The 26,408-nt window shown below is 38.6% G+C and overlaps 1 protein-coding gene across 6 annotated transcripts in view; it reads left to right on the plus strand.

Moving 5' to 3' along the window:
• Window positions 1-26,408, plus strand: part of LOC131844466 (uncharacterized) — a 71,163-nt gene that overhangs the window by 9,747 nt on the left and 35,008 nt on the right. The window contains exons 1-2 of one of the 6 annotated variants that reach the window (XM_059193366.1): window positions 9,059-9,225; window positions 18,687-19,273. The exons of 1 other annotated variant lie outside the window; for it this stretch is intronic. In XM_059193366.1, coding sequence (XP_059049349.1) covers window positions 18,927-19,273 — 347 coding nt within the window. In that variant the 5' untranslated portion in view covers window positions 9,059-9,225; window positions 18,687-18,926. Of the gene's footprint in view, window positions 1-9,058; window positions 9,226-18,686; window positions 19,274-26,408 lie in introns of those variants that run through there. 4 more of the 6 variants (XM_059193365.1, XM_059193367.1, XM_059193368.1 and 1 more) reach the window with 4 other exon arrangements.

Raw genomic sequence — 26,408 nt, forward strand, 5'->3', positions numbered from 1 at the left:
ACCTAATTGTATGTACTCCACATCACTGACATTATTTTTTGTTCTAATTCCCTCATATTAAAAGCTTTGTGATTGTTTTTCTCATGATATTAATATTAATCAATTCTCTCTTTAGGATTCAAAAAATTGGAAGTAGCAATTTGAACGAAATTATACTATACATGGCCCATATTTTATGACAAACACCACCACGAAGTGTGATGGTAGTCGATTCCCTGCTAAATGTAAGGCCCCTTGAAATCATCTGAGATGAAATAAATACATTTATGTTATGGTTTTTTGCGTCACCAAAGCCTTCGTATATTTTATTCTCGCTACAAAAATCTTTCAAATTATTGCTGTATAACCTAGACCTCCTAGTATTCTGTGGGCTACCACCTTAACCTGTAGTTTGCCCTAACCTTAATTTGATCAGAGTATAATGATCAAGTTCTGATCTGTCAGAGTTTTCGATACAAAACGATGGCATTTAATCATTAATTGCATCTTATGCATATTCTGTGAATTAATTAATCAATTACACTATTTTTATTGTACCTACTAAGTACAGATGGGCTGTGTACTTGTTTGCCACCTACGTGTTATAATAAAAACACGTTGGGTCCATGGAATATATTTTTATTTGTTACACAGAAGCCGAAAATTATTTCTAATGTCTATTTTAAGACAATTAATAAGATTAAATGATATGGCATGTATTCACAAGTGGATTAAATCATTAATACAACATTACATATGATTATAAAATACCGTACTAAAAGAAATGGTATTTTTGAAAATCTAGGCTCTCAATACTCAACATTGTTGGATTGTGAAGGCGGTGGACTGTCGTCGATGCTCGGCTCGCTAAATCTGTCGGTGACGATGCGATGGTGAGGGGCCGCGGCTGGTGGCGGGGCGGGGACTATTTTCGTCTGGCGGCCACGTTTGGAAAAGGCACGGTGACGTCACGATCCTCCACAGCGATGATGCCATCGGTCGTCCGCGACACGCACCGGCCGACTTGCCAAAATATCGCAACACGCTCATTGCGATCAACTTTATTTTAGTCATTATTTACGATGTTGTGATGGCTCAAACGGATGCATTGACAACGTCTGTGAGTGGTCACTCATTGTCACGATCGTGGTTCTTATATTGGTTGATAAGAATTTGTAGCATGTATATATTTTGCCTAGAGTTTGCAAAAAGTAGTCGGTATCTCTGTATGTCTATGTACAGATTGCTTTGGCTGTGTTTCGGTTAAAAGTTGAGATAGGGTAGTGAAGTTGCATGACATCTTAGCCATCCGGAATGACAACGCATGAGTGGTATCACGGGCGCCACATGATAATGAGATGTCTGTAGAGCTGTTCATCTATGTAAGTGATGGTTACCATTTACAATCAAGTGGGCCGTCAGCTTGTTTGGCATTTCAATTACATACAGAGTACTACCGAGTATCTACGAGAGTGACATACATGCTTTTGGTGTTTAAACTTACTTACTTTTTTAATATCAAATTGAGATGAATATATGTAAAAAAGGAAGCTGTTTTTATATATACTGGCAAGGGTAGATGAGAATGAGGTAGGTTAAAACAATTCTACAAGAACATGTGGCATTTTCAGCAAATAGCCAATAAGCATTTTCCCTTAGTTCTTCCATATAATATTTATTTTCGCGGATTTCCTCCATATTTCTTGTAAAAATAATATAATATTGAAATAATTGAGTGTGTGAGAGTTATTTTGTTATGATTTAGCCATATAAATATTATACAGATAATGTACCTATTATATAAGGCGCTTATTTGAAATTTCACCGGCAGGTAATTGGTTTGTTTATGTCTTATCATGATAAACTAGCATAATTTATTATGCTAATCAGTGTTCTCAGAACGATAAAACATTTTAATTTAAATAGTTATATTTTAGATATAATAAATAGATATCATATGGAATGGCGAAATATATCGTTACATTTGTGACTTTGTACTCAAACTTTATTATTTATTTCTAACAATAGTAAGTTTATTAATACTAAGACTACTAAGTCGAAGAAGGTGTCATGGTACTCGCCCTTTTTAGTGTTTTTTTTTTTTACTTTTCAAAGGAGATATATAGGGATGGATCTTTTGTACTTGCTAAATCTGCCTTTTTCAAAGTTCGCTACCGTTTTAGATCCGTCAGGGACAAGAATTAATATAGGATATTACAGACTTAAAAAAGGATAAAACCGATCGATGGTTTTTATCTCCTCAGGATAGAGTGTATACTTTTCAAAGGAGATATATAGTTTATGCATGAGTGGGCTATAACCATATAGGATGTGTAGTAGCATTTCCTCTTCAGCTTGGCTAAATCTGCAGTTTATTCTTAAGCTGTTGGTCAGCCCTAATATTTCCATGTGTTTATTCAATTTACAGTGTTCGATGAGGGCCCTGATCATGGTATAGTGGTTACCTTTTCTATTAATGCCGAAAGTTTTTGCGTTAGAATATGACAGACTCAAAAAATATCCGTCAATTTATGTTCTCTTCAGCTTGGCAAAATCTACAGATTTCCGTTAAGCTCAAGCCTAATTTTGCCATGTGTGTACATTGCAATTTGCAGTGTACATTGAAGGCCTTAGTCATGGCTACTATTCCTATTAATGACGAAAGTTTGTGAGTTAGAATATGACAGACTTTATGTTCCAATTTGAATTTATTTTTCCGATTAAGTCTTCGACGATGGCCAGACCCATAATAAACAAAATACCCCGTCAGGAATAACAGATGTCAATGTATAATATCACTGTAGTAAGTGTAACCTTTTTTCTAATGAATTGATGGGTGTAACTACTTGGCAATCATTGACTATATTAATAATTCTAGGTGTTTTACCTAAATATAAATAATATTTTTTATATCGAGTATTGACATATAATAAAATTGTACAATGTGTACATTAATTATTTATATCGATTTCCAACCTATCACATTCAAACGGGGAAAGAAATTACGACGGCTTGAGCCGAGTTTCAAACTCCTATCGGTGTGCTTAGACTGAAGTCGTGTCTGTCAGGTGTATATAAAGGTGCGATATAAAGGCCATCTAAGGCCAACAGATCAGGACAATATAAAAAAAAAAATAGGAATATATTTTAATGCGATTTCATTTATTTATTGTACGTAAAGTCAAATCCGTAAATGCTTATTAAGTTTTTCATTCTAAATTATTTATGAACCAAAAAATTAATTTTGATAATTAGTATACAATAATTTGCTGACAATGTGAATGTGCGTGACATTAATGATAAAAAAATAGGTATCGGTCCATTATATTATGCCTAGCATATGTCATCGATTTAAATATATCCTTTATGTAAATATGTTGCTCGACCATCCAATGTCTCAAAATCACTGTTCAAGGAATCGATGCGTTTTTTTCTTCTGCATATTGTAACGATATTCACTTCATAAAATCAACTGTAATAGGTCTGTAATTGTAAGACTTTGTATTAAAGTCGTATAATACTTCTGTCTCAGTTTTTACAGCCTTGCGTCTTGATTTATAAGAATGTCTTTCGGTTTGAAAGCTGAAATATGACAATGAAATTACATAGTCCTGAGCCATTACATCTTAGTTTGAAGTCTGGTGAAGGGATTGTTAGTAGTGTGGACTGTTGACCCCGTTGGTAGCAATGTACCATACTGTACCATATCAGGTTGACCTCCACACGGTTGCCTCTTGGAACTGTCAGGATAACATCCTGGTAATCTTGTCATCCTCCACTTGTGCCCCGTAAGCGTAAACCGTTTGCTCAGACGGGTGCACCATTCTAATGTCATTCATTGGGGGGAATGGGATTGTTAGTAATGTGAATTAATGAATTCATTACTAGCAATGTAATTATAAATTATAAATAATTAAAATATAATTATTAAAAAACATCTTAGTCTTCAGCAACGTACAAGTGTCACGCGTCGACTTGATTTTCGTGGCGCAGATCATGAATGTACCCGTACACGATACGACGATTTTCATTTTATTATACTTGACCCAGATTTATTGCCGTTTCAATTATATAAAAACAAAAAATATATTATATCCTGTTCTTATAACAAAAATAGACAAATTTGCCATTCTTTACAAAATCCTATGAAAACGTTACATACTAAAAATAAAACATTTATGTATGTATGTTTACATTGAAATGTTTTATTATTTTCAGATAGATTGAGTAAACACGAAGGAAGCCTTATGTATTCCTCTTATCTCCAGTTCATTCTAACAATAAGCATATTACACAGATGGTTAGAGAGCTGATACATTCACCAATGATAGAGTGACGCAGTGCAGTAAAGTAGGAAGTTTGGGTCCTATCAGTTCAGATAACGGGCTAAAATGAAGCCTTATTCAAACATAAAAATTTCCTATACTTTTCTTTCCCGTTCTTTACCTTTCTGGGGTTATAATTGATAAGTTATCTGTCAAATATTCATTGACATTATAATAACATTTTTTTTACAAGTGTTTTTTTGTATGTTATGTAAATATTTTATCTTTTTTTATATTTTTCAAATATTACTGTAGTTTGTTATATATTTTTATCGACGTTGCCAGAGGACGAGATGAGTGCAAACTAAGTTTGGAGTCTTGAAGAATTAATCTGTTTTGCAATCGTACAGAATAATTATGTTTAATATACTCTTTTTTATATAAATCAGGATATTTGCGAACGAATTTACATACTTCCAATATATAAATATATGGAAGAGTTTGTATCTGATTATTGATGAATTGATTTTTACAGCTATCTCTTTGTTTTATATTAGTCGTTTTTTTGAAGATTGAATTCGCTAGACCAGTCACTACTATTTCCCCATAAAATAATCAATAGACATAATGTAGACAAAAATTCGAAAACTACCTTTTTCTGAAGATAAACGTAATACAAAGCAACCCCGCATTTTAAAACAGCTGGCCTATTGCGGCGAATTCTTGAAGTGCCTACGACGTGTTATAATGATGGGCTAATCAAGATTAATACCTAATTTCATTGCTATCATTGTTATAATCGTATAATCGTAGTTGACGCCAGTAATGTGTCACTTTCTAATTTCATTTGTTTAATCCATTACCTACATTTATTACAATCAATTGTGTTCTAGTGAAAATATCTTAGGACGTAATACTCATCCATATACTTCATAGAAGACTGGCAAACGAACATTTTTTTTTATTTATCGTCCAATACAACTCGTATGGGATGCATGAGGAGTGGTAATTGAGTCTAATGAACATATTGTGCTCAGTGATATAGACAAGATCTGCATAGTCGGTCTTCGAAACTGTCGTGATTAATTCTTGGTAAACTTAGCATGATGGGCCTGATTTCATACCTTAATTTTTTCTGATGTTCCTCAAGCCAACCCCAACCCTAAATTTTTAATATCGCATATAAGCGACGGTTGCTACTTACTATCAGGTAATCCGACAGCTTGTTTGGCTTTCCATTTACATAAAAAAACGAAACGAAAATAGTATGATTGTTAGCCTAATTATTTTATCCAGTGACTAATTAATTTGTGATTCAATTTATACGTATTAATAATATACGTACATATATACATAACGTATTTACAGGACTTGCTGCGTATTATATACGTGATGTATTATAATACAAAGTATATCTTTTTTTCATAATTGCTTTATAATACGTCACTCACTTTTTTTGTCTAGTTGGCTGCATAAACAAAGTAACAATACTATTTTTTAAACGTTTTATTAATACCATTTCTATTACGTATGCTTTAAAATGGGGAATTAACATATTTATTGTACCTACATATACAGTTTCTTTAGGAGTGCATGTTTGGTATTTCCCCCATTCATAATATAATAAAAAAAATTATAGTATAAAATTTTGAACACTTACCAATTTCTACTAGATTCATTTTGTTTGTCACTCCGCTTACATACATTTTTTACGAGTTTGATGAACCAGTCATTGTTTTCAGCAATATTTTTCGGAGGCAAATACCATACCTTCATTTTATAATTTATTTTATAAAACTACTTTAAATACTACTATTTTTAATTTCACGATATAACCAATCTTATTATTTTTGCTAAATATTAAATGGTAGTTAGTATATAAATGTATTTTGCATTAACATAAACCAACTTTTTTGTCATTACACAGTATAAAACAAAGTCGCTGTCTGTCTGTCCCTATATATGCTTAAATTTTTAAAACTACGCAACGGATTTTGAAGCGGTTTTTTTAATAGATAGAGTGATTCAAGGGGAAGGTTTATATGTATAACACACGTACACCCGGGCGAAGCCGGGGCGAGTAGCTAATAATAAATAAATGAAAATATAACCAAGATTGATATTTATAAAGTGCATATCACGAAATAGTGACTGAAATGGCCACATGAAGTGCAGTCCATACTAAATTGCGGCGGAAACTGTTTCTACTCGATGCACGACGGTCTACAAATCGGATTAATCTACAAGACATGACATATTGGGAATCCTTATCAAAAAATAATATACAGAGAATACAGACCCGTTTCCATATAATTAATATATGCGTAGATGACGTAAGTTGGCTTTCATCATTGATAAAAAGTTTTGTTTATAAAAAAAATACTTATCTAATCCAAACTTATATAGTGTCTATCTTAATAAAATTATCATGAAGGTCTTCTGTGAAACGCAAATCCATTTAAATTTGCTTCAATATTTACAAAAAGGAATTGGATGTTAACGTCATACATGACACAACGAAATTAATAATAAAGGAATAATCACAATTGCTACATCATACTGCTAAATATAGTTCTCAACACATATGTTCTCATTATGTCATAAACTACGGTCCTAAGCCAACAGAATCCATCGACTCTTGCAACACTGTAGGGGTCCTAACACCGTCGCTGGTGTCGTCGCTGCATTGTCATTACTAACAATAAGACACACGATTTTTCCCCTGGCGTTTAATGGTAAACTGAGCTTGTGACTGCCTCGTTGACACTTTACTTTCCTGATGCTTTGGACTATGTCGGTTATGTTTGTTATTTTAATTTCGTTTTCTACCGCGAATACAAACTCCGAACGTAGCTACACTTCTCACGAAAATTAGGGTAACAGATTTTTTTTCCAAATTTATGGCTGATTTTCAACAGACTCTATTTCAGTGAAAAATGGCCGTACAGAAAGATTAAAAATAAAGCTCTTGAAGCTCGAACAGTCTAGTTTTCAGATTTTATGGCTAAAAATTTTTATGAGCACCGGTTCTCATGCAATCCTGAGATGAAGCGCGAAAATGTTTCTTTATCAATTTTATACATTTTGTTTTTTACTCTATGGCCATGGAAAAAAATTTTTGAGCTACGCCAATTCAAATCATATATTATATAGCCTGTTTATTCAGCTTCAAGCTGCTTTTTTCAGGACCCCGATACGACCATTTCTCTCTGAGATATCGAATTTTGAATGAAAAAGGATCCTTTTTCATTCAACTACCAATATCGCTGTAACTACTGGTCGCACCGCGAATAGACAGCGATTTTCATTTGTAGAAAATTTACTTTAAAATACAGTCAAGCGTTAGTGGAGAAAAGTTTTTATTTAACGCTAATATTTCATTGAAAAAAATAAAAAAAAATGAATCTTTCCCCGTTTTTGGTTAATTTGTTGGTAATTGAATGATATGGGAGGGAAAGCTAAATGAACTGAGTTTTTATCCCTTAACCTGACGTAATCTCTTAAAAAATAAAAAAAAGGGTTAGTTTTGAAAATAACAGTTTTTTTTTTATGTAAATGTTATGTACTATTTTAAAAAATAATAAGTTGAGTTTCTTCCCAGCTTTTTACCTGTAATAGCTAGCTGAACGTGCACAGGCTTATATGAGCCATCACCTTGTTAGACATTAATAAAAATACTCTTCGTCTAAAATACTTCATAAAACTTAAGATGCAAACTTTAATTTGAATATTAGGCATTATCTTTGTCTAATCCATCTTAATTTTAAAACCTATCTGTTAATCTTACATATATACGTAATATATTTACGTCACTCCTGTCTTTAGTGTAGTCTAGGCGAACACCAAACGCACTTGTTCAAACAGCTTGGGGGTTAGAAGGCAAGTCATGGCGATTATATCGGTTTCTTTACTAGCTTGTTCGTGTCAGGTCCACCGCCCCCTGGGAAACATTGCACAATTTGTTTATTTATAATAAATATATAAATAAACAAATTGTTTGTTTGTTTATATATTTGTTTTAATATATGATCTTATATGGACACTGAATTAATTCGTCTATTTTCATATTTCACTAGTTCTTTAAAATGCGAAACCACTAAGCAGGCGGACTTAATAATAACATTCTCATTTTAATGTAATATAAATTGCTTCTGATTTGCGGCACGTTCCCTTAGTTTATCAATACACGAAATTACTAAGGTGTGTTTGATAGTAGTGGGGACAAGCGGCCCCCACACAAAATTTGAACCCATGAACTCAATCTTTGAAGTGTATGTATCAATGGCAATAAAAAAATATTAGCCCACTTCGTTAACATAAACAACGGAAATCATATCTGCAGTTTCAAAACAATATTCAAATTTTTCATACAGTTGCTTTTCTTTAAATGCACCGCCTATAAATCTTCGGTACGTAGTTCTGCAGTTTGTTTACCTTATGTGTATATGAACACTATAAACGGATGAATATACTGCGGGCTGTTATCAGCATCGAGGCAACGATGCTTACTCTACCAAGCGCGTTTAATAAATACGACACTATACGTAAGGCGCCTGTTTGTATTGTAAGACTTGAAAATATTGCCAATAATAAATATACACCACTCCATTGTATTTTCAAGACTACGTGGTGCTAATTGTAATCTGTGAATGTAGTACTTTAGTACTGTTTGGTTTTGAAGTGAAACACTAAGCACTTATCGCTACTTGGTATTGGTGACGTTAGTGCGTGTCGCCGCGCGTGTTTCATAGTAGGCAGGCATAGGGTCGGCTGCTTGCTATCGTTCGCCTCGCCGGTCACCAGTGCCGCGCGATCAGCTCGCCCGCATGGTACATGCTCGGTTATAATATTGAATATTTTTTTAGTTTCGCTAATTGAACAAACATGCCAGTTTATTTACAGTGACGTTGTGTGAAATTAATTTACGTACGTACTATGTCGGTGGAAAACTGCCATTGATTTGTACACAGGTGAATAAAACGTAAGATACACACGTATATAACGCATAATATAAAACGTTTAGTTGTTCGTTGACGGAAAAGCTAGTCTTGTACTACCTACTGACCGTTAGGCGCCTTTAAAGTATTGGATTGATTATCTTTTTATGGTTAAATAGTATGGCCTCTATAGTGGGTAAAGATTACTTTGATTGTATGCCTTAGATACCATAAGAAGGTATATGACTTATTATTTGCTTGAATTACAAAGGCAAATACGGTTTCATTTGCCAATTTACCAAGGGTTGAGGTTATTTCATTTGCATTTAAATTTTTGTAAATGACCATATCTGTAACGATATAAGTACAACATTTTTACATTTGTGTTCAGGACAACATTTTTAAATATTTGTATTTTTATATTCATACTCCATATCTTTCTAAATTCTACTCCATTTAATTATTATGGTGTACTCTCTCTTTTACTGTTGACTTGTACGCTTTTAACATATTATATTTGTCTCTTGTTTTTCTGTTACCGTCATTGTTTGTTGCATCTACTCCTGCTTTTGATATGATGTTGTAAAATACTTAATTTTTTAGTTACTATACCACAACATTTACTACATTTTTAACACTTTTTGTAGCAGGTACCTGTTTTATAACAAAACCTAATTCAATATTAAACTGAATGTTCTTACATTCTCTTCTCTTTAATTATAGGAATCTCTTCATTCCTATTGGTATAATTAAAGAAACTTATCATAGGACTTATGTTCAATATTTAAAAATAAATTGAGGAAATAAAACAAATGGAATAATATTTTAAATATTCGGTACTGAGTAGTAAAACTTTAGTCATTAAAGTTAATTAAATGTTTTTGACAGCAATTCAACAAATCGCCTTTTAGATTTTTTATATTAACTATAAGAGGTTTTCGTTAGCATTATTTAATTATGGATTTGAATGTGTATCTGTAATAAAAGTAACATGAAGTAGATAGAAATTTTCGTAGTGTAGCCGTTCAAAATTCTAAACTAAATATCTGAATCTAATGTACTAAATCTATGAACTGTTTGTGTGTGTGGTGCCACGGGCTTCACAATATATTTTGTGGTGTCTGTGGTCAGCACCACAAAATATATAGTACACTGTTCATGCTTGCAAGTTACGATTCCCACACATAATAGTGATATTTCCAAAATGTCTTATTTTGACGCGTAATTTCGATTTCTGTTAATACTGTTTGTTCTTAATCTATTGTAAAACATAAGTATATATGTATGTTAAGTTAAGTACAACATGCAAAATAAAATGCAGAAATTGCAATATCATATTTTCTTATAGATTTTTTCTATGACTAAAACTCTCCGTTATTTACTATGAATATTCAATGAATTAAATTATCGAGCTATAATTCACAAAGTAATTAGACTCTAGGGAATGAAATTCTACACAATGATAAGCTAATTGTTTTTACAATTTCTTTTTCTAGATATATATTAATAAATAATCATAAAGGAGTTCCTATCCTATTCTATTTGTTTACTGATCAATCATACCGTCATATAGTATTAAGTGGTGTACAGTTAATACTGACTAACAAGTTAGTAAATACATATTATATCGTCTTTACAGTACTTTAACTACTTGTTAGTTAGTACTTATTATAATCATGTGTGGTTCAGTGCACATTGTTATATTCGGCCCAACCAAATATTTCAAATAGTAGCTAATGACGTAATGTTGTTATGCTTATAATAATAGCGGCGATAGTTCAGTTTGAAATGACCTCGACTCCTATTTCAGAGGCCGTAAGTTCGATATGTACTTGTAATGTTCGGTTTATGATATGGTTATTTGGATGTCAATGAACACAAATCAATTAGCCATACTTACATAGGCTAAAGTACAGGCTGAAACGGACAAAAAAATTTAATAATTACGAATCTGTATGTGGCCAACGGCAAGCATTTGATTTGTTTTTAAATCTGTTGTTAATTAATGCAAATATAACAACCGAGTTTCTACAAGAGAAGCTTAGTACATTATAAATCACGAAACCTTAAGACCCACTGAACACTATTTCATCTAATGCCAGACATTCACTTGTATAGTTGACATTTAAACAAGAATTGTTTGTACTTGTAGGCATTCAATAATTCAGTACTAGATATAGCGCCGCATCTCCCGCAATGATGTAGAATTTAAATACAAAAAATGGGTCAAGTACGATTCAGGTTTGCGTACCGAAGGTTCCGTGCGCGTTGAAAGTAATTATCACTTGTATATCATGTTGTAGGCACAGTTGAAATTTATGACGTCCAGGAGAATGATTGAATAATATTTTTATTATACTGGTCATTATTTTATTGGAGTTTCAATAACCAGAGTACCGTAAAATTATTAAGAATTGTGTTGTGTATATTGATGAAAATTTACAATGTTCTGACATTGTTCTCAAATTGATTACCAGTTATATGTAAAATTATTGTGTGGATGACAGAACTGACACATATTATATGACATTTAAAGGATTGTGATCCTTTACATTTGAGGATGCCATCCGTCTTTACTTATAATATTATAAATGCAGAAGTAACTCTTGTCTGTCTGTCGCGCTTTCACGCCAATACTACTGAACCGATTTAAATGAAATTTTGAACGTCGATAGTCTAGACGAAAAAGCGAAAAAAGGGTTTTACGGGGTTGAAAGGGGAAATGAAAGGTTGTATAGAAGTATCGTAATTTTTTAAGGTAGAAGTTAGGATATGCTGTATGCTATTAAAATATTCGCTTCAAAGAAGTAAAATAAAATATGGGATGTAAGTTTAGATACAAATTCGTTATTTTTTAAACTACAACTTTGAAGCTTTTTTCTTTGGCTTTTTATAATTAACCTAAATAATTAAAATTGCTATCCAAGGTCACTATTCCAAGGGGACGAAGTCGCTGGCACAGCTTAGTTCATTATAATAGTCAAACGACAACAATGAACAAAAAATATATAAAGCGCTATCTATTATTTTATTAAGAAATTAATTACAAAATCGTAGGTGACGTATTGAAAACATAAAGAAAAATATCTTAAGCTTTTGAGGACTATTAATTCCAATTTTTTGTGTAGGTATATATTGACCAATATGTTGTTAAATACAACATATTCTGTGAAAAATTTCAATCTGTTCGCTGCTGCCGTTTGTACGATATATGTCCAGGGGTCTTCACAAAACTTAATTCGTAAAATAATTGATCTGTTGATACATGTTGATTCTTACTCCGTTTATTAGTTTTGACATCAATTACGAGAAAGATATGCACATGATAATATTAAAAATTACATCTATATTTAATCTCAATCTCGGGCTGTCGGTTGGATATGTACATAAATATATATCTTCAGAGCGTCGGCGCTCTTTTTATATTATCTTCGTTTGTACATAGATTAAAAATTGATTTTTGTTAGGTCGTTAACTGTAGTCGTACTTGGCATGATAGATCATTTAGATTTTAGCTTGACTTTGACATCGATATCATTAGGTCAGGTGATATATTTAAGATACATTTTGTACTTATGTCTGTATATATCTATACTTTTTCTAAACGTTTATTTCCATAAAAGATTAAATGAATAAATACAGTATAGAATTATCTAATAGAATAATAAGAATATATCTGTTGTTAGATCTAAAATAAGCCTGAATTTGTTATACGTTACGACCACTAAAAGGATGAATGAATCTTAAAAAAAATATTTATTAAATTTTTTCTATACATCTAATCATATAAATAAAATTGGAGTGTCTGTTTGTAATATTAATATAATTTTTTTTTTACAACATGCATATGAATATAAATACGGTACATGCACCAAAATAACATTTGTACGTGTAACACGTAATTGTCTCAGGCGTTCCAGTTAAAAATCGATACGTGAGTGTGTTCATAGTAATAATGGAAATATAAAAGGAATAAACAATAATGAAAATAAACATTTTATCATTAGTAATTTATTTGAGTCTACATGTTTCCGAATGAATAGATAAATGATATTTTTCTCAACTATCTAGATAAAATCCTAAAATTTACGAAAACTGATGTTGTATGAGAAAAGAAGCAATTAAATTTAGATATACGAGCCGGAAGGCCAACAATCTGACTGAACAATATGTTAAAATAAGTTAATTCTCTAAATTGAATTGAGAATCTTACCCGTAATATTATTTACACGAAGTACGTGCTAACAAATGACCTAGGGCGCAAATTGATTTCTTATTTGCAATTTTGTAACCGGTTTTTCTTGGTTCTTCTTATTCGGTTTTATATCAGGGTTACTTATAAATTGCGAGGGTGTTCGTTTTTTTAGGCATAATACAGCCACATATTAGGCATATATTAGCCATAATATTAACCATGCAGCTACTAAAGTTGTTACTTAGTATTTATTTTCTTACTTTATGCAAATATTTCTTGTTTTGTTTAATTTGATTCTATAGCCAAATATAAATTTATACATAAAAATATTAACATAAGTTTATTTGATTGATTAATAATCCCGTTGTTTGACCTGTTTTGATTTATCTCAATCATTTTAATTTGACTTCTTTGTCATCCGCTGATAATGTTTTGATTTATCTCAACTTTTGATTCTTTTTCAACTTCACAAGTTCACAACTTCATAAGAAATCATCAACACTTCAACATTCTCAACCTATATGAATTTAATAAATGTCATAAATATCTAAACATATATCTCCTTTCAAATTTCAGTTATTCACTTTACCCAAGTGAAAATTATATTTTATCCGAAGATAGGTATATAAGAAATAATAAAACATAATCCTGTTCTAGTACGGCAAATTAGACTAACAAAAAAACGGATGTGTTACCAAATAGCACAATGCTGACGACATCACAATCGTTCGGCGTTAATATTAATATTGCTAACAGGTAACAAAATGTTAAATTCGAAACTATTAGACCCATGCTCTCTGTGTACAGTGTACAGCAACAATAATAATTTAATGTTTACAAAGGCTGCTACGTTACTTTCAAGGTTTTATTAGGTCGCCAATATAAATAAACGCTATTAAGATTTTTTAGTATCTTTTACAATTCAAATTATACTAATAAAATTGCAACATGTCTCATCCGAATTATTTATTAATACTAACTAATATATCGTATTTGTTTAGTAAACTAAAGCAGTTATTTATATTATTTATATTCTATAGCTAGAATCCCGTGAAACTCTCGTGGCAACCGCGTATATTAGAATAAATATTGCTATAAATATTAGCAGTTATCCCTCGGCATTGAGCATTCACGTTGTCTAGAAAATCAGATAAGATAAAAAAGTTATAATTTTATTTTACCACCTTTGTATGCAATGCTTTCTCTGCGTAGCGGGAATATTTTATGTATTCTGGTAACACTAGTTTAACATGACATTTATGTGACTTGCTTGATGATGCCACTTCTTTTTTAGTGAATCTGCAAATAGTATATTTGCTTACATTTTATACAAAACTTTTAGTTATATATGCTTACATTTTATACAACATTCCAGCTCTCTTTGACGGACAACTTCCTTTATTTCTATGTCAAATAGTCAAAACTTGCACAGGAAGATTAGATACGAAATGATTAATATCAAGCGGAAGAAGTTTTTGATAATTGTAAATATTATCATTATATAATTATCTTATATCAATATTAATTACTAAAAAATACGTCTATTTGTTCACTTTTATCTTCTACCTATCAAGTAATGTTCTCGATTTAATTCTGATGAATATTTATGATCTCCGTTCCCCAATTATCTCGTTAGTTACAATGTACGCATATTGCGAAGATGTCTTCGACCCGTTCTGTAAAGAACATAATCGTTGCGCCACAAAGCTTGACCTCGCGCCTCTATTGTTAAAGAGCAATGGACACGAGTACGACTTGGAGTTGCTAGCTGTAACAGCAATCGTGCTCAAATTACCGACCACATCACGAGGTGTTGTTAAACCTGTCCGCGCTATTATGCCAATTGTGAACATCTAACGGTAACAGAATAACAAATCTTTTCGCTTCATCAATTACTTTCTTCATGTTAATAAACCACAAGATTGAATAGTTACTATTAAAGTATTCTGGACAAATAATATTTTGATTGCTGATTTTATTATTTTTTATTATCTAATTAATGACGATTGTATCGAATTACGTAGCAAATCCCGCTGGTCTATTGAATCGCGTCATGAACTGAACCGCTTGGTACAACACCACCGCCCACGGTCGGTTACTGGATGCGCGCCGACACCGCTTCGCATCCGTCCTGCTGTGATTGATAAACCAAATTGACATCATTACCGTGGGAAATGTGGGACACAACGCGCTTTTTGCTTCAACCAATCTCCGGAATAGGCTTATTAGGCTTTGAAACCGCAGCTACGCTGCATTGTTGAGATATTGTGCCGAACGTGCCACAATACTGTAATACTCTACGACTAATTATACTATACCGAAACGTTATTCGCGTGTCCTCATTTTGAGTTGCTATGGTGCCTATTATAATAATCTCTGAAGTTATTATGCCACGCCATTTATGTTATTAACTTCTTAATGAAGGCCACCACCAATTAAGACAATTACGTGTACGAATTGTCATGAAATCACTTATTAAGTAGTAACTGTGGGCGAAGAATATCCTTGATCTTGTGTGCGTAATATTACATGCTACTTTATTCAGTCATCACAGGATTAGTGTTGTCTAATATCTACGGAGATCTAAGGTTCTAAGGTTTTGAACCTACTGCTATGCCTGTTCTATTTACTATTTTGTTACTATAATTACTTATAATAATATGTAATAACATATTATTATAAGCAATTATAGTTGGTAAAAATAAGTATTTGTCATGTTTTCTTCATTACATAATAGCTACTTAATTTACATTGTAATGTTAATCTTACAGTGATGTAATGCCATTTCAGTTATAGTCTGTTGTTGTAACACGTTTAGATAAAACCTCTGACTTCTATTTACTATAGACAATAGAAATATAAGTAACTACGGAATAGTATGATTTCGCTTATTGGCTCCGCTAATTCTAGTATATGTTTAACGATATTACTGTGAAATGTTTCTATTTGTCCTTCACATACTATGCCAATACCAACAACAGAAACACAGCAAGAACTAAATACTGTTTATGAAACTTGTCGACACTATTAGAAGGTCGTCATCCCCGTTGTTTCCATAAAAGGATCCGAATACCGCCTTATTAATATTCATATAGATACTTTAGATATCCTCCTTATAATATATACTCTCATTAATATGATAATTAATTCGATTGTTCTTGTATTTTTTCCAAGACTATGTTGTGTTAGTTTAATTAGAGCAGTCACTAATTGAATTTTAATAAGGTACCAGTAGTAAATGAAAATAATATGTAATAGTAAATGTATGGACTAGTATCGTGCAATGAACGATCGGTTATCGATAAGTGAGAGGGGGAGGGATTGGAGCAGGCGCGCGGGCGTCTCTGCTGGTGGGAGGCATTTGACGGTGATGTAAGAGCGACTGGCTCCGGCGGTGATGTCAGCGCGGCCCACGCCTCCCCCCCCCCCCCCACCCCTTCTCCTCCTCTTCCACTCCTGCCCTCGGTCCGGACCTGCGCCGCCGCAGCAAAGCCTTCCGCAAGCTTGGACTCCTTTAAACGATCGCTGAAAATTGCATGTTACATTATTAGTATAGTTAGTACCCACAGATCAATTCGCGTAATTTAATGACGCTCATTTTTTTTTACATTTATAAACATTATTAATGCAGGTAAAATAACTTTTACTAATTATTATAGTTTTTTTCAATACAATACGATTTTTGGAGTTGCAGGGACCTCCAAAGTTTCCGGTGTAGTAATAATTTTCAATATCTAATATTGAAATTTATTATTATCTTATATTGAAAAAATGAAGAGGATTTGTTTTGTGCAAATTCATTTCTCTACAACTTTTATTTAAAACATTTCATATTTCTTACCATTATCGGGTTATTTCGCAACAATTCAGGTGTAGTTTCTTTGATTCTGGAACATTAAAAACTAAACATTTTCGGTCTTATTACAAAAAAAAAAAGCGTTTACTACCCCTTTCCCTTTTTCATCCCTTACCCGTCAATTTTAATCAAATTTTACTACTGTATTTATTTGAATTTCAAATGCATTTGTAGTTTCCGAAATACAAGTAGGTATAGTATAGATGGACGGAGCAACAATTCAGGTGTAGTTTCTTTGATTCTGGAACATTAAAAACTAAACATATTGATTTCTGTTATAATATAGTGCTTACCTAAGTTAATGTATTCAGTAAAGTAAACATATACAATGTTTTTACATTTTCAAACTTGTCACTTATTTTTTGCCATATTACAAATATATGATACTAGCTACTCGCCCCGGCTTCGCACGGGTGTACATGTATTATCCTTCCTCTTGAATCACTCTATCTGTTAAAAAAAATCGCTTCAAAATCCGTTTCATATTTTTAAAGATTTAAGCACACATAGAGTCGGAGACGCAGCGAGAGCGACTTTGTTTTATACTATATAATGAAGAACAGATGATTGAAGGTTAAGCGAAACTGTTAAATGTAGGTTAAACATATTGCATATTAACAAGTGAAGCAGTTGAACCTCCACGATATTGTTACCGCAATGCAGTCGACCGTAGCTCACCAAGTAGACCGCGACTAATACTATTCAAGAGCAAAATAGTAAATACTAGTAATCAGATCATTTTGCCATTTTCATTGTATCATACATACATATTTCCTTGGTCATTTACATTAATGATCTCACAATGATTAACCATGCTCCATTTATTATTTGGTATCAATAATATTGTTTTTTAAGAATCGACCGCCTTAATGCTTGATACTTCGATGCGATGCTTCTATTTCTATTTCCAGCATAAGTTTCGTACTAACTTGATCAATGCTGAAGTCGGTTTTATGCAACTTTTTTTTTACTATACTGTCTATAAAAACTTATTTTGATTGAAGATTACGTTGTATTAGTGACTGGCTATGTATATATTATTTTAAATTCAAATTAGATCACTACACGAAGTCGATATATTGCTAGAATATAAAATCTTTTTTTATTGACGAGTATAAGTTTTACATTGAACATGAAAGATTAGAAACACATATATGTTATGTTTTTTGCTAAAGTTAATGCATAAGAATATTTGATGCAAATATATAAATTATTATTTCTGAATTAAGTAAAGCAGTTCCGATCCATACTTATATTGTTCTTATTGTGGTTTGCAAATGATATCACTAATTAATTAATCACAAATTAAGTTAAATCATAATGATGATTTGATCACTTATATACATAAGATTGTCGAAACGGTCAGTCGGTATTTTAATATGTATTAGATTATTATCAGTGACTTGTTTTATTCACCTGTGTCAATATAGAATCAAGTTTTTTTAAATCTTAAGTATATTGTCAATGTTTCAACTATTAGACAAAGTTATATCGAAACACATAGTGATGGCATTGTTGGGAATATTATACCCTAAAATTTATGAACTACAATTTTCCATAGACTTATGAGTTTATTATAGAAGCTAACATGGGTTTAAAATGAAACAGTGATTTTATGTTGATGGTGACGTGATTCCACATAAATATGGATGAGAATATACACTGAGTGAAGTGTGAATCCATTGTTGCTGACTATGGAGGGTGCTATTCTGAGCTCCGCTGGCAACAACAGGTTTCGAACTCATCTGAAGAATGCTGCGAGCGCTCTTTGTGCCAGGACGCTGCCGAAGCAGCGGCGCAGTGAGCTGACCTCTACGAGTAGCGTTCGTCATCACACGTATCCTCGAGCTACGCCCCCTAAACGGCCATCAATCTCCTGCTGTCGGGAACCACTAATGTGCGACTCACAACAGCAGCCTAATGCTTACGAGATTTCAGGATATGTACAATCTGATGTCACAACAGGATATATACAATCGGATGTCACTGATTTTTCAATATCTAATAAAGCCAATGGGACTATCAAAGGAGCTTTCTCGAGGTATGATTTTAATATTATTAGCTATTCTATTGTCCACAGCTTTATAAATAAGTAAATAAGTCGAATTAGTGGATTTGCATCGAAGTACTTGTAACAGCACTTTTAAATTCTATTCGGTCTATGAATTTAGACAGTGACAGCGACAGTGAAATTATAAAACTAGATTATTAGATATTCTTATCTGTGCTGTGTTGAGTAGGTAAGCAAGAAAATTATTGTTTATATATAGAGTTCATTGATTGATCGATCACACCCTGACTTAAATGTCTCGTCTGTATTTCTTTATTTTATATCACAAAATCTTAGTACTTACTAGTACTACTGTAATGTGTATTGTTATCATACACATTACAATAGTACTAGTGTACCTTTGGGACTTCCGAGTGACGTACTCAAATTCGCGTGGCAGATGCCATAGTAGTTGGGTCAACAACACCAGTATGACATCATGGGTACTTGTTTACCCAAGTCGCGGGGTAGAGGTGATGTCGCTAATTACGCCGCCACACCAATTGTTGATTTAAATGCGCATTTATTGTGTACATGTCATGTTTATTTTTTGTAGAGTTAAGTGATTAATGATCGTTTATTGTGGACACTATAAATCGTATTAAGATCTTTAGACATGTGCCACCACCAATATGTGATTGCAAAACCCGTAATAGTTGATTTCTCTTTGTACTGTTCTCTTTTTTATAATTATTGGTATTATAATATAGGAAATTAATTATTAACTCACAAATCACATAATGATCCAGATTTCCATGTACCCGCTAAATGATCTTCAGCATTTTGGCAAACAAAAATTACAAAACATATTTTAAAAATCAGCAGTAAATTATCTTACTTCAACTAATACCAACTCCATTCATTATTGAAGTAAGTTTTATCATGTGGGTACGCCACATGATAAAACTTACTTCAATAATGAATTAATGGTTGGACTATTTCGTAATCGTAAAACTGTTTCGTTTACTTTTTTTGTTTTTAATAAAGTATTTGTGTGTGTTAGTGTCCTCGGACTCAATTGCTCGGCGGGAGATTGCGCTAGGGTTGCAGTACAAATTTTTTGACGCAAATTTGACACTGCAATCCACCTGCGAACGCTTGTACAGTGTAACCATTTTTACGCTACCCATTGCACATAGGGTAGCGACACTCCCGTCCTTTTCAGGGCGGTTACCTGCCCTTTTCAGGGCGGTGTTTCTCCCGCCCTTCTCAGGGCGGTGTATTCCTGCCCTTCTCAGGGCGGTGTATCCCTGCCCTTCTCAGGGCAGTATTTCCTGCCCTTCTCAGGGCGGAGGTCCACAAAGGCCTGACGAGGCCCAACAGCTTCTGCAGTTCCCGACGTGCACCACCGGCCTGCCGTAAGCGCCCGTGCGCATCGCGTCCGCGAAAAGGTTAGGTAGTGGGGTTCCAGCCCCCACACTACCCTCTCCAACCCCGCAGGTGACGCCTCACGGGGAGGACAAGTGCACCTGCGTAAGGTTGGTTGGGGCGCGGCCTGAACCTCCATTTGGGCCATGTCGCTTTCCCATATTGTTCACCCTCTCGCAGGGTAAATGTCCCAACGGGGAAAAGCCCCCCGCAAACCCCCCAACAGGGGAGACCCCCGCACAGTTGTGCGTCGGGATCTCTCAGACCCGACAAAAATCGTCCCCACTACAGAACTGGGGACGTTTTACGCTCGCCCAGCACCCAAGGGCAATCCCTCTGCCCTCGCGGGAAGCGGCAAGGCGGAGGGAACAAGGCCGCACAACCCGGCCCCTCAAAACGGCGCACGCCACCGTCGCCGCCCATAAGAGGCGACAAGAGGAGGAACCTCGAGGAGTCCCCTCCGTCTGATCTCGACCTAGAAAGGTCACCACCGAGGCCGCAAATGCGCCTCGTGGACAGGGACTACCAGCCCCTGTCCGTGTCTAGTACCGTGCGGCGATTGTCGCTAACCCCCCCCCCCCCCCCCGCGCTCACCCTCACCCCCGGCCAATTGCGGGGGTGAGGAAGGTGGGGAGGACGAGTTCTACTACGGCGACGCGTATTCGTCGCCACAATCCCCGGCGCCCACTCCCCGCGCCTCACCCCGTGCATCGCCCCGATCATTTACACTGAATCGGGGCGACTTCGTACGCGGGAATACAAACCGACCCGTCCACCGAGTCGGTCCCACCTCCCGTCCCGTCACCGAGGACGAGGACCCCACCGTCGTTCGCGGCGGGACCATCGTCCCAGACCGCGCCGGTAGCGTCGGCCCCCCCCCAACCCACGGGGAGTGAAGGGCCTGCCACACAGGCGGCGAAATACCCGCCAATAGTGGCAGAGAGGCTGCCCAACTGGACCCGCCACTTTCAGGAGCTGCCGAGGGTCCTGGGTGAGGCGCCCAATGCCCGCACCTTTAGCACGGGATTCCGATTCCTCCCGAGGTCGGATGCGGAATTCCGTGCAGTACAGAGATATCTGGTGGAGGCTAGCCAGCGGGACCCCACCATCAGCTGGTATTTTTACAGCCTGGCCTCCGAGCTGCCGACTAAGGTAGCCATAAGGGGCCTACCAGCAGACACTCCCATAGACAGCATAGTGGAGGCCTTAGAGCACAAAGGACTCGGGGTGCGACTGGTGCGCGGCATACCGGCGCGCCGCGGGCGTCCGGGCTGCATATTTCATGCGCAGTTCGACCCCATGACGAAAGAGGAGCTCGCGCGGCTATACGCCATCACGGAGCTCCTCTGCATGAGGGGAGTTGTCATAGAGGCGTGGAAACCCGCATCGGTGCTTGCGCAATGCCACCGATGTCAGGCGTTCGGACACGCCTCAACGAACTGCCATCGACCCATCAAATGCGTCCGCTGCGCGGGTGACCACATGGCAGCGGACTGCGACCGCCCGCGGGACGAAAAGCCGACCTGCGCAAACTGCGCCAAGCCGCACACCGCTAACGACCGCAAATGCGCGGTCTACAAACGTGAGGCCAGGCAGAGGGGAATCAAACCCCGCCCCCCCTTCCCCCCAGCGCCCAGTACAGCGCCCAGGGCGCAACAGCGTCGCGGAAAACCCTCCGCGACGCCGCGTACATACATCGCGCAGGTCCCACCTCCCACAGTGATGGTAGAGGTCGCCGGCGCCTGTCTTATGGCGCCGGCAAACGAGCCGACGCAACGCGGCGCCGGCCCCGACGCTCCTAAAAAGCGGCGCCGGCGCAGACGCGCTAAAAAGACCGGCGTCGAGCCAGTTAAGGCATCGACGCCGATTCCCCCGCAACATGTCAGGGGGCCCCCAGTAGCAGCGGTACCGACCGAAATGCAACGGGGCCCGCGAGCCGTGCCTCGCCGCCGCCAGGCGGCGCCACCGGCGCATAATATGCCGATAGTGGCTGCCGGACCGCTATTGGCCGGCGCACAAAAAGCTCCCCCCCACCTCCCGCACCCCGGGCTGCGCGTTCGGCGCGCGGATTGCCCGTGACAGAAAAATACACACAAGCGCCCGTCAACAGTGCATTAGAAATGCTGATTAGCCTGTTGACGGAGCTGCTGCTCGCGCTCGCGGCCGGCGTTGATATCAAGTCGGCGGCGATTAAAGGATTGGCCAAGATAAACCAGTACACTAATGGTGAGTGAGCTCAGATTAGTGTACTGGAACCCCGGGGGAGTGAAGGATAAAATCCAGGACCTCCGTCACCTAGCTCGCACCCAGGATGTACATATTATACTCCTGGGTGAAACGAAGCTCGCAGCAAAGGAGACGTTGAGGGTGCCTAACTACCACGTGTATAGACACGACGAAACGTCGCCGACGGGCTACGCGTATCGCGGTACTGCGGTACTAGTCCGCCGGGACGTGGTCCACGTGGAGTTAGAGCGCCCCGAGTTCCGCGTCATGCGCACCACAGGGGTGCGCATCAACGTCGACGGCGCGGAACTGAAGGTCCTGGCAGCATACTGCCCCCCGGGTCCCGAATTCTGCCCCTCCGATATCCGGAACGTTCTTGATGGGAGGAGCCCTACCCTGTTAATGGGCGACCTCAATGCGAAGCACACGGCTTGGGGTTCCCGTCGTGATTCGCAGGAGGGTCGTAGGCTCCTCCGGGACTCTCAAGTCCATGGGTATGAGGTGTTGGGGCCCGCACACCCCACCCACATACCCACAAATCCCAACCACAGCCCAGACGTTCTGGATATTGCCCTAGCGCAGGCTGTGCCCTGCCCGGTGACACTGGAGGTGCTGTACGACCTCGATACGCAGCACCTCCCTGTCCTAGCCACGCTTGACCTCTCCACCACCACCACCCAGACGAGATCGTCCAGGCGGCGGATGGATTGGTGCGTTTTTCGCTCAGAGCTGGATCACCTGCACCTCGACGGCGACCTCACAACGCCCGAGGGAATAGAGGCCGCCTCAATTCTCATGACGAAGCGCATCCGCACCGCCATGGAGGCGGCCACCACCATCATCAACGGGACTTCTCGGCGTCGAGAGGAGCTCCCACACCACCTGCGCGAAAAACTCGCCCGTAAAAGAGATCTCCGCCGCCTATGGGCCCGCACCCGCTGCCCGCGGGTTAAGCGTGAGCTCAACTGCCTGGCTGCGGAGCTGTCGGATAGGATGCTGGAATGGCGTGGCTCCACCTGAGAGGCCGTCATCTCCCGGGCGGACGAAGACGCTACCTCCCTATACGCTCTAAACCAACAGCTCACAAACGCACGACCCCCCGTCTGCCCGTTGCTAGACGAAACGGGCAGACGTTGTTACGCAGCCCAGGACCGGGTAGAAATCCTGGCACAGCACCTGGAGGGGCAATTCACGGCCAATCCCGTCGCCGCCGACGCACCTAGCACTGTCGTCGAGCACCACGAGCGAGTCGTACGTCGCGTAAGTGAATTTCGTACCGCTCCGTCGCCGGACGTCAATGAAGTGAACTTCATCTCGCCCGGCGAGGTAAGGCGGCTCGTCAGCCGCCTGCCGAAGCGCAAAGCGCCCGGAGCGGACGGGATCACTACAGCAGCGCTCGCACAGCTGCCCCGTAGAGCCCTAGCTAGTCTAGCGAGGCTCTACAACGGCATACTCCGGACCGGCCACTTCCCCAACAGCTGGAAGTTGGGGCGAGTCATAGTTCTCCCGAAAGCCGGCAAGGACAAACGCCTGCCGGCAAGCTACCGGCCAATCACTCTACTCTCGCACGTAGCAAAGTCGTTCGAGCGCCTCCTGCTCTGTCGCTTGAGGCCGACACTGAGGCCTCGCGACGAGCAGTTCGGCTTCAGAGGCGGGCACGCGACGACTTTGCAGCTGACGCGCGTGCTCCACCACCTAGGTGACGAGCACAATCGTGGCCACTTCACGGTCGGCGTCTTTCTCGACATAGAGAAGGCGTTCGACCGTGTCTGGCACGATGGCCTCGTGTCGAAGTTGCTCGACACGAGCACGCCGCGCGCATACGTGCGGGTAGTAGACGCCTTCCTCTCTGGCCGGAGCTTCTACGTTTCGGTCGAGAACTGTGACTCTACCACGCGCCCAGTTGCCGCCGGAGTCCCGCAGGGCAGCTGCATATCGCCAGCGCTCTACGCGACGTACACAGACGACATCCCCACCTTGAGGGATGAGCTCCGAAAGGGAGAGAGAGATGTCGTCCTCGCTCTATTCGCCGACGACAGTGCATTTCTCACGTCGTCTCGCCGAGCCCATGCTGCCGCTCGCAAAATGCAGCGGTTGTTGGATCTGCTCCCCGAGTGGCTGGATAAGTGGCGCACCGCCGTCAACGTGGGCAAGACGGTAGCGCTACTTACCCGCAGCCGGTGCCACTATCCGCCGCCCCTTACACTCAGAGGCCAACCCATTAAATGGGAACGCACAGTGCGTTACCTAGGGGTTGAAATAGACCGGTCGCTGCGCATGACGGCGCAGGTGGACCGGGCCACCACCCAAGCCAAGGCCGCACGCGCAATGCTGCGACCGGTCCTACACTCCAGGCTGCAGCTGCGAACGAAGGTAGGGATCTACAAAACCTACATTCGTTCGCGGCTCACATACGCCGCCCCCGCATGGTACGCACTGTGCTCGGCCTCACAGCGGCGGAGACTGCAGGTCCAACAAAACGCCGCCCTCCGTCTGTGCACTAATGCCGGACGGTACGTCCGCAACGACGTGATCGCCCGCGACCTCAAGGTCCAATCGGTGGAGCAGTTCGTCGTCCGGTTGACGCGCGCGATGTTCTCGCGCGCGGACAGCGGGCGCGAAACGCACCTTCGCGACCTGGCCCCGCTACACGCGCGCCCACCGGACGCCACTCGCGCGCTCCCGCGCGACCTACTCTCCACCGAGTGATCACGTCGCTTGCGTGACGTGGCGGCGTTAAGCCGGCTCGGCGAGTAAAATATGCCTCCCACCACATCACGCCTATAGGCGCCTGCCGAAAAGCAGGCGCCTTCATCCAGCATATGAGAGACTAAGTGTAAATAATATAATAAATACCGGCCGGCTTGCCAGCCGGCCGGTATTTATTATATTCATTCATTTGCCCAGTACTATCACCACTTAAGTAACAACTTTTATACTTTAACTGTGCACTTGTTGATTTTGTGCAATTATTTTAGGTATTAAAATAAATTAAATTCCTAACATAAATGTAGTCTATGTGTTTCTTATAATATTAGCTATCTGCGAGTGACAGTCTCGTCAAAGCCAGTCCAACCGTTTCAGAGATTAGCAAGAACAAATAAACAGACAGTCAAAAATTGTTAATTAATATGTCGTTAAAAAAGTGGACGGACAAACTGGTCTGTTTGTCCGTACTTTTTCCGGCCGAACAAAAATTTTGAAACTAATTTTTTTATGTAAGTGCCATATGTACTTTCGTATTCATTTAGTAAAAGCTGTTAATTTGAAATTACAAACATACATTAATTTTATTTAAGTATATATACAGGTTGTAGGTAAAACAATATATTTTTGAATTTGAATTTGAATATTTTGCAACCATGTCACACTTTTCTGCTTGCTAGAAATGTAGGTCACCATGACCATGACCATTGACCATTGACCATGTCTGGTGACCAGACTCACTTGGAAACTATTGTGCTTAATTCTTGATGAATTCACTAAGGTGAGCTAACTGAACATATCATCCTCTGGTACCCCGTTAGGGTGT

The sequence above is a fragment of the Achroia grisella genome, unplaced genomic scaffold (genome assembly GCF_030625045.1).
Source record: "Achroia grisella isolate CSIRO2021 unplaced genomic scaffold, CSIRO_AGI_Agris_v1 utg402, whole genome shotgun sequence".
NCBI classification, from domain to species: Eukaryota; Metazoa; Arthropoda; class Insecta; order Lepidoptera; family Pyralidae; genus Achroia; species Achroia grisella.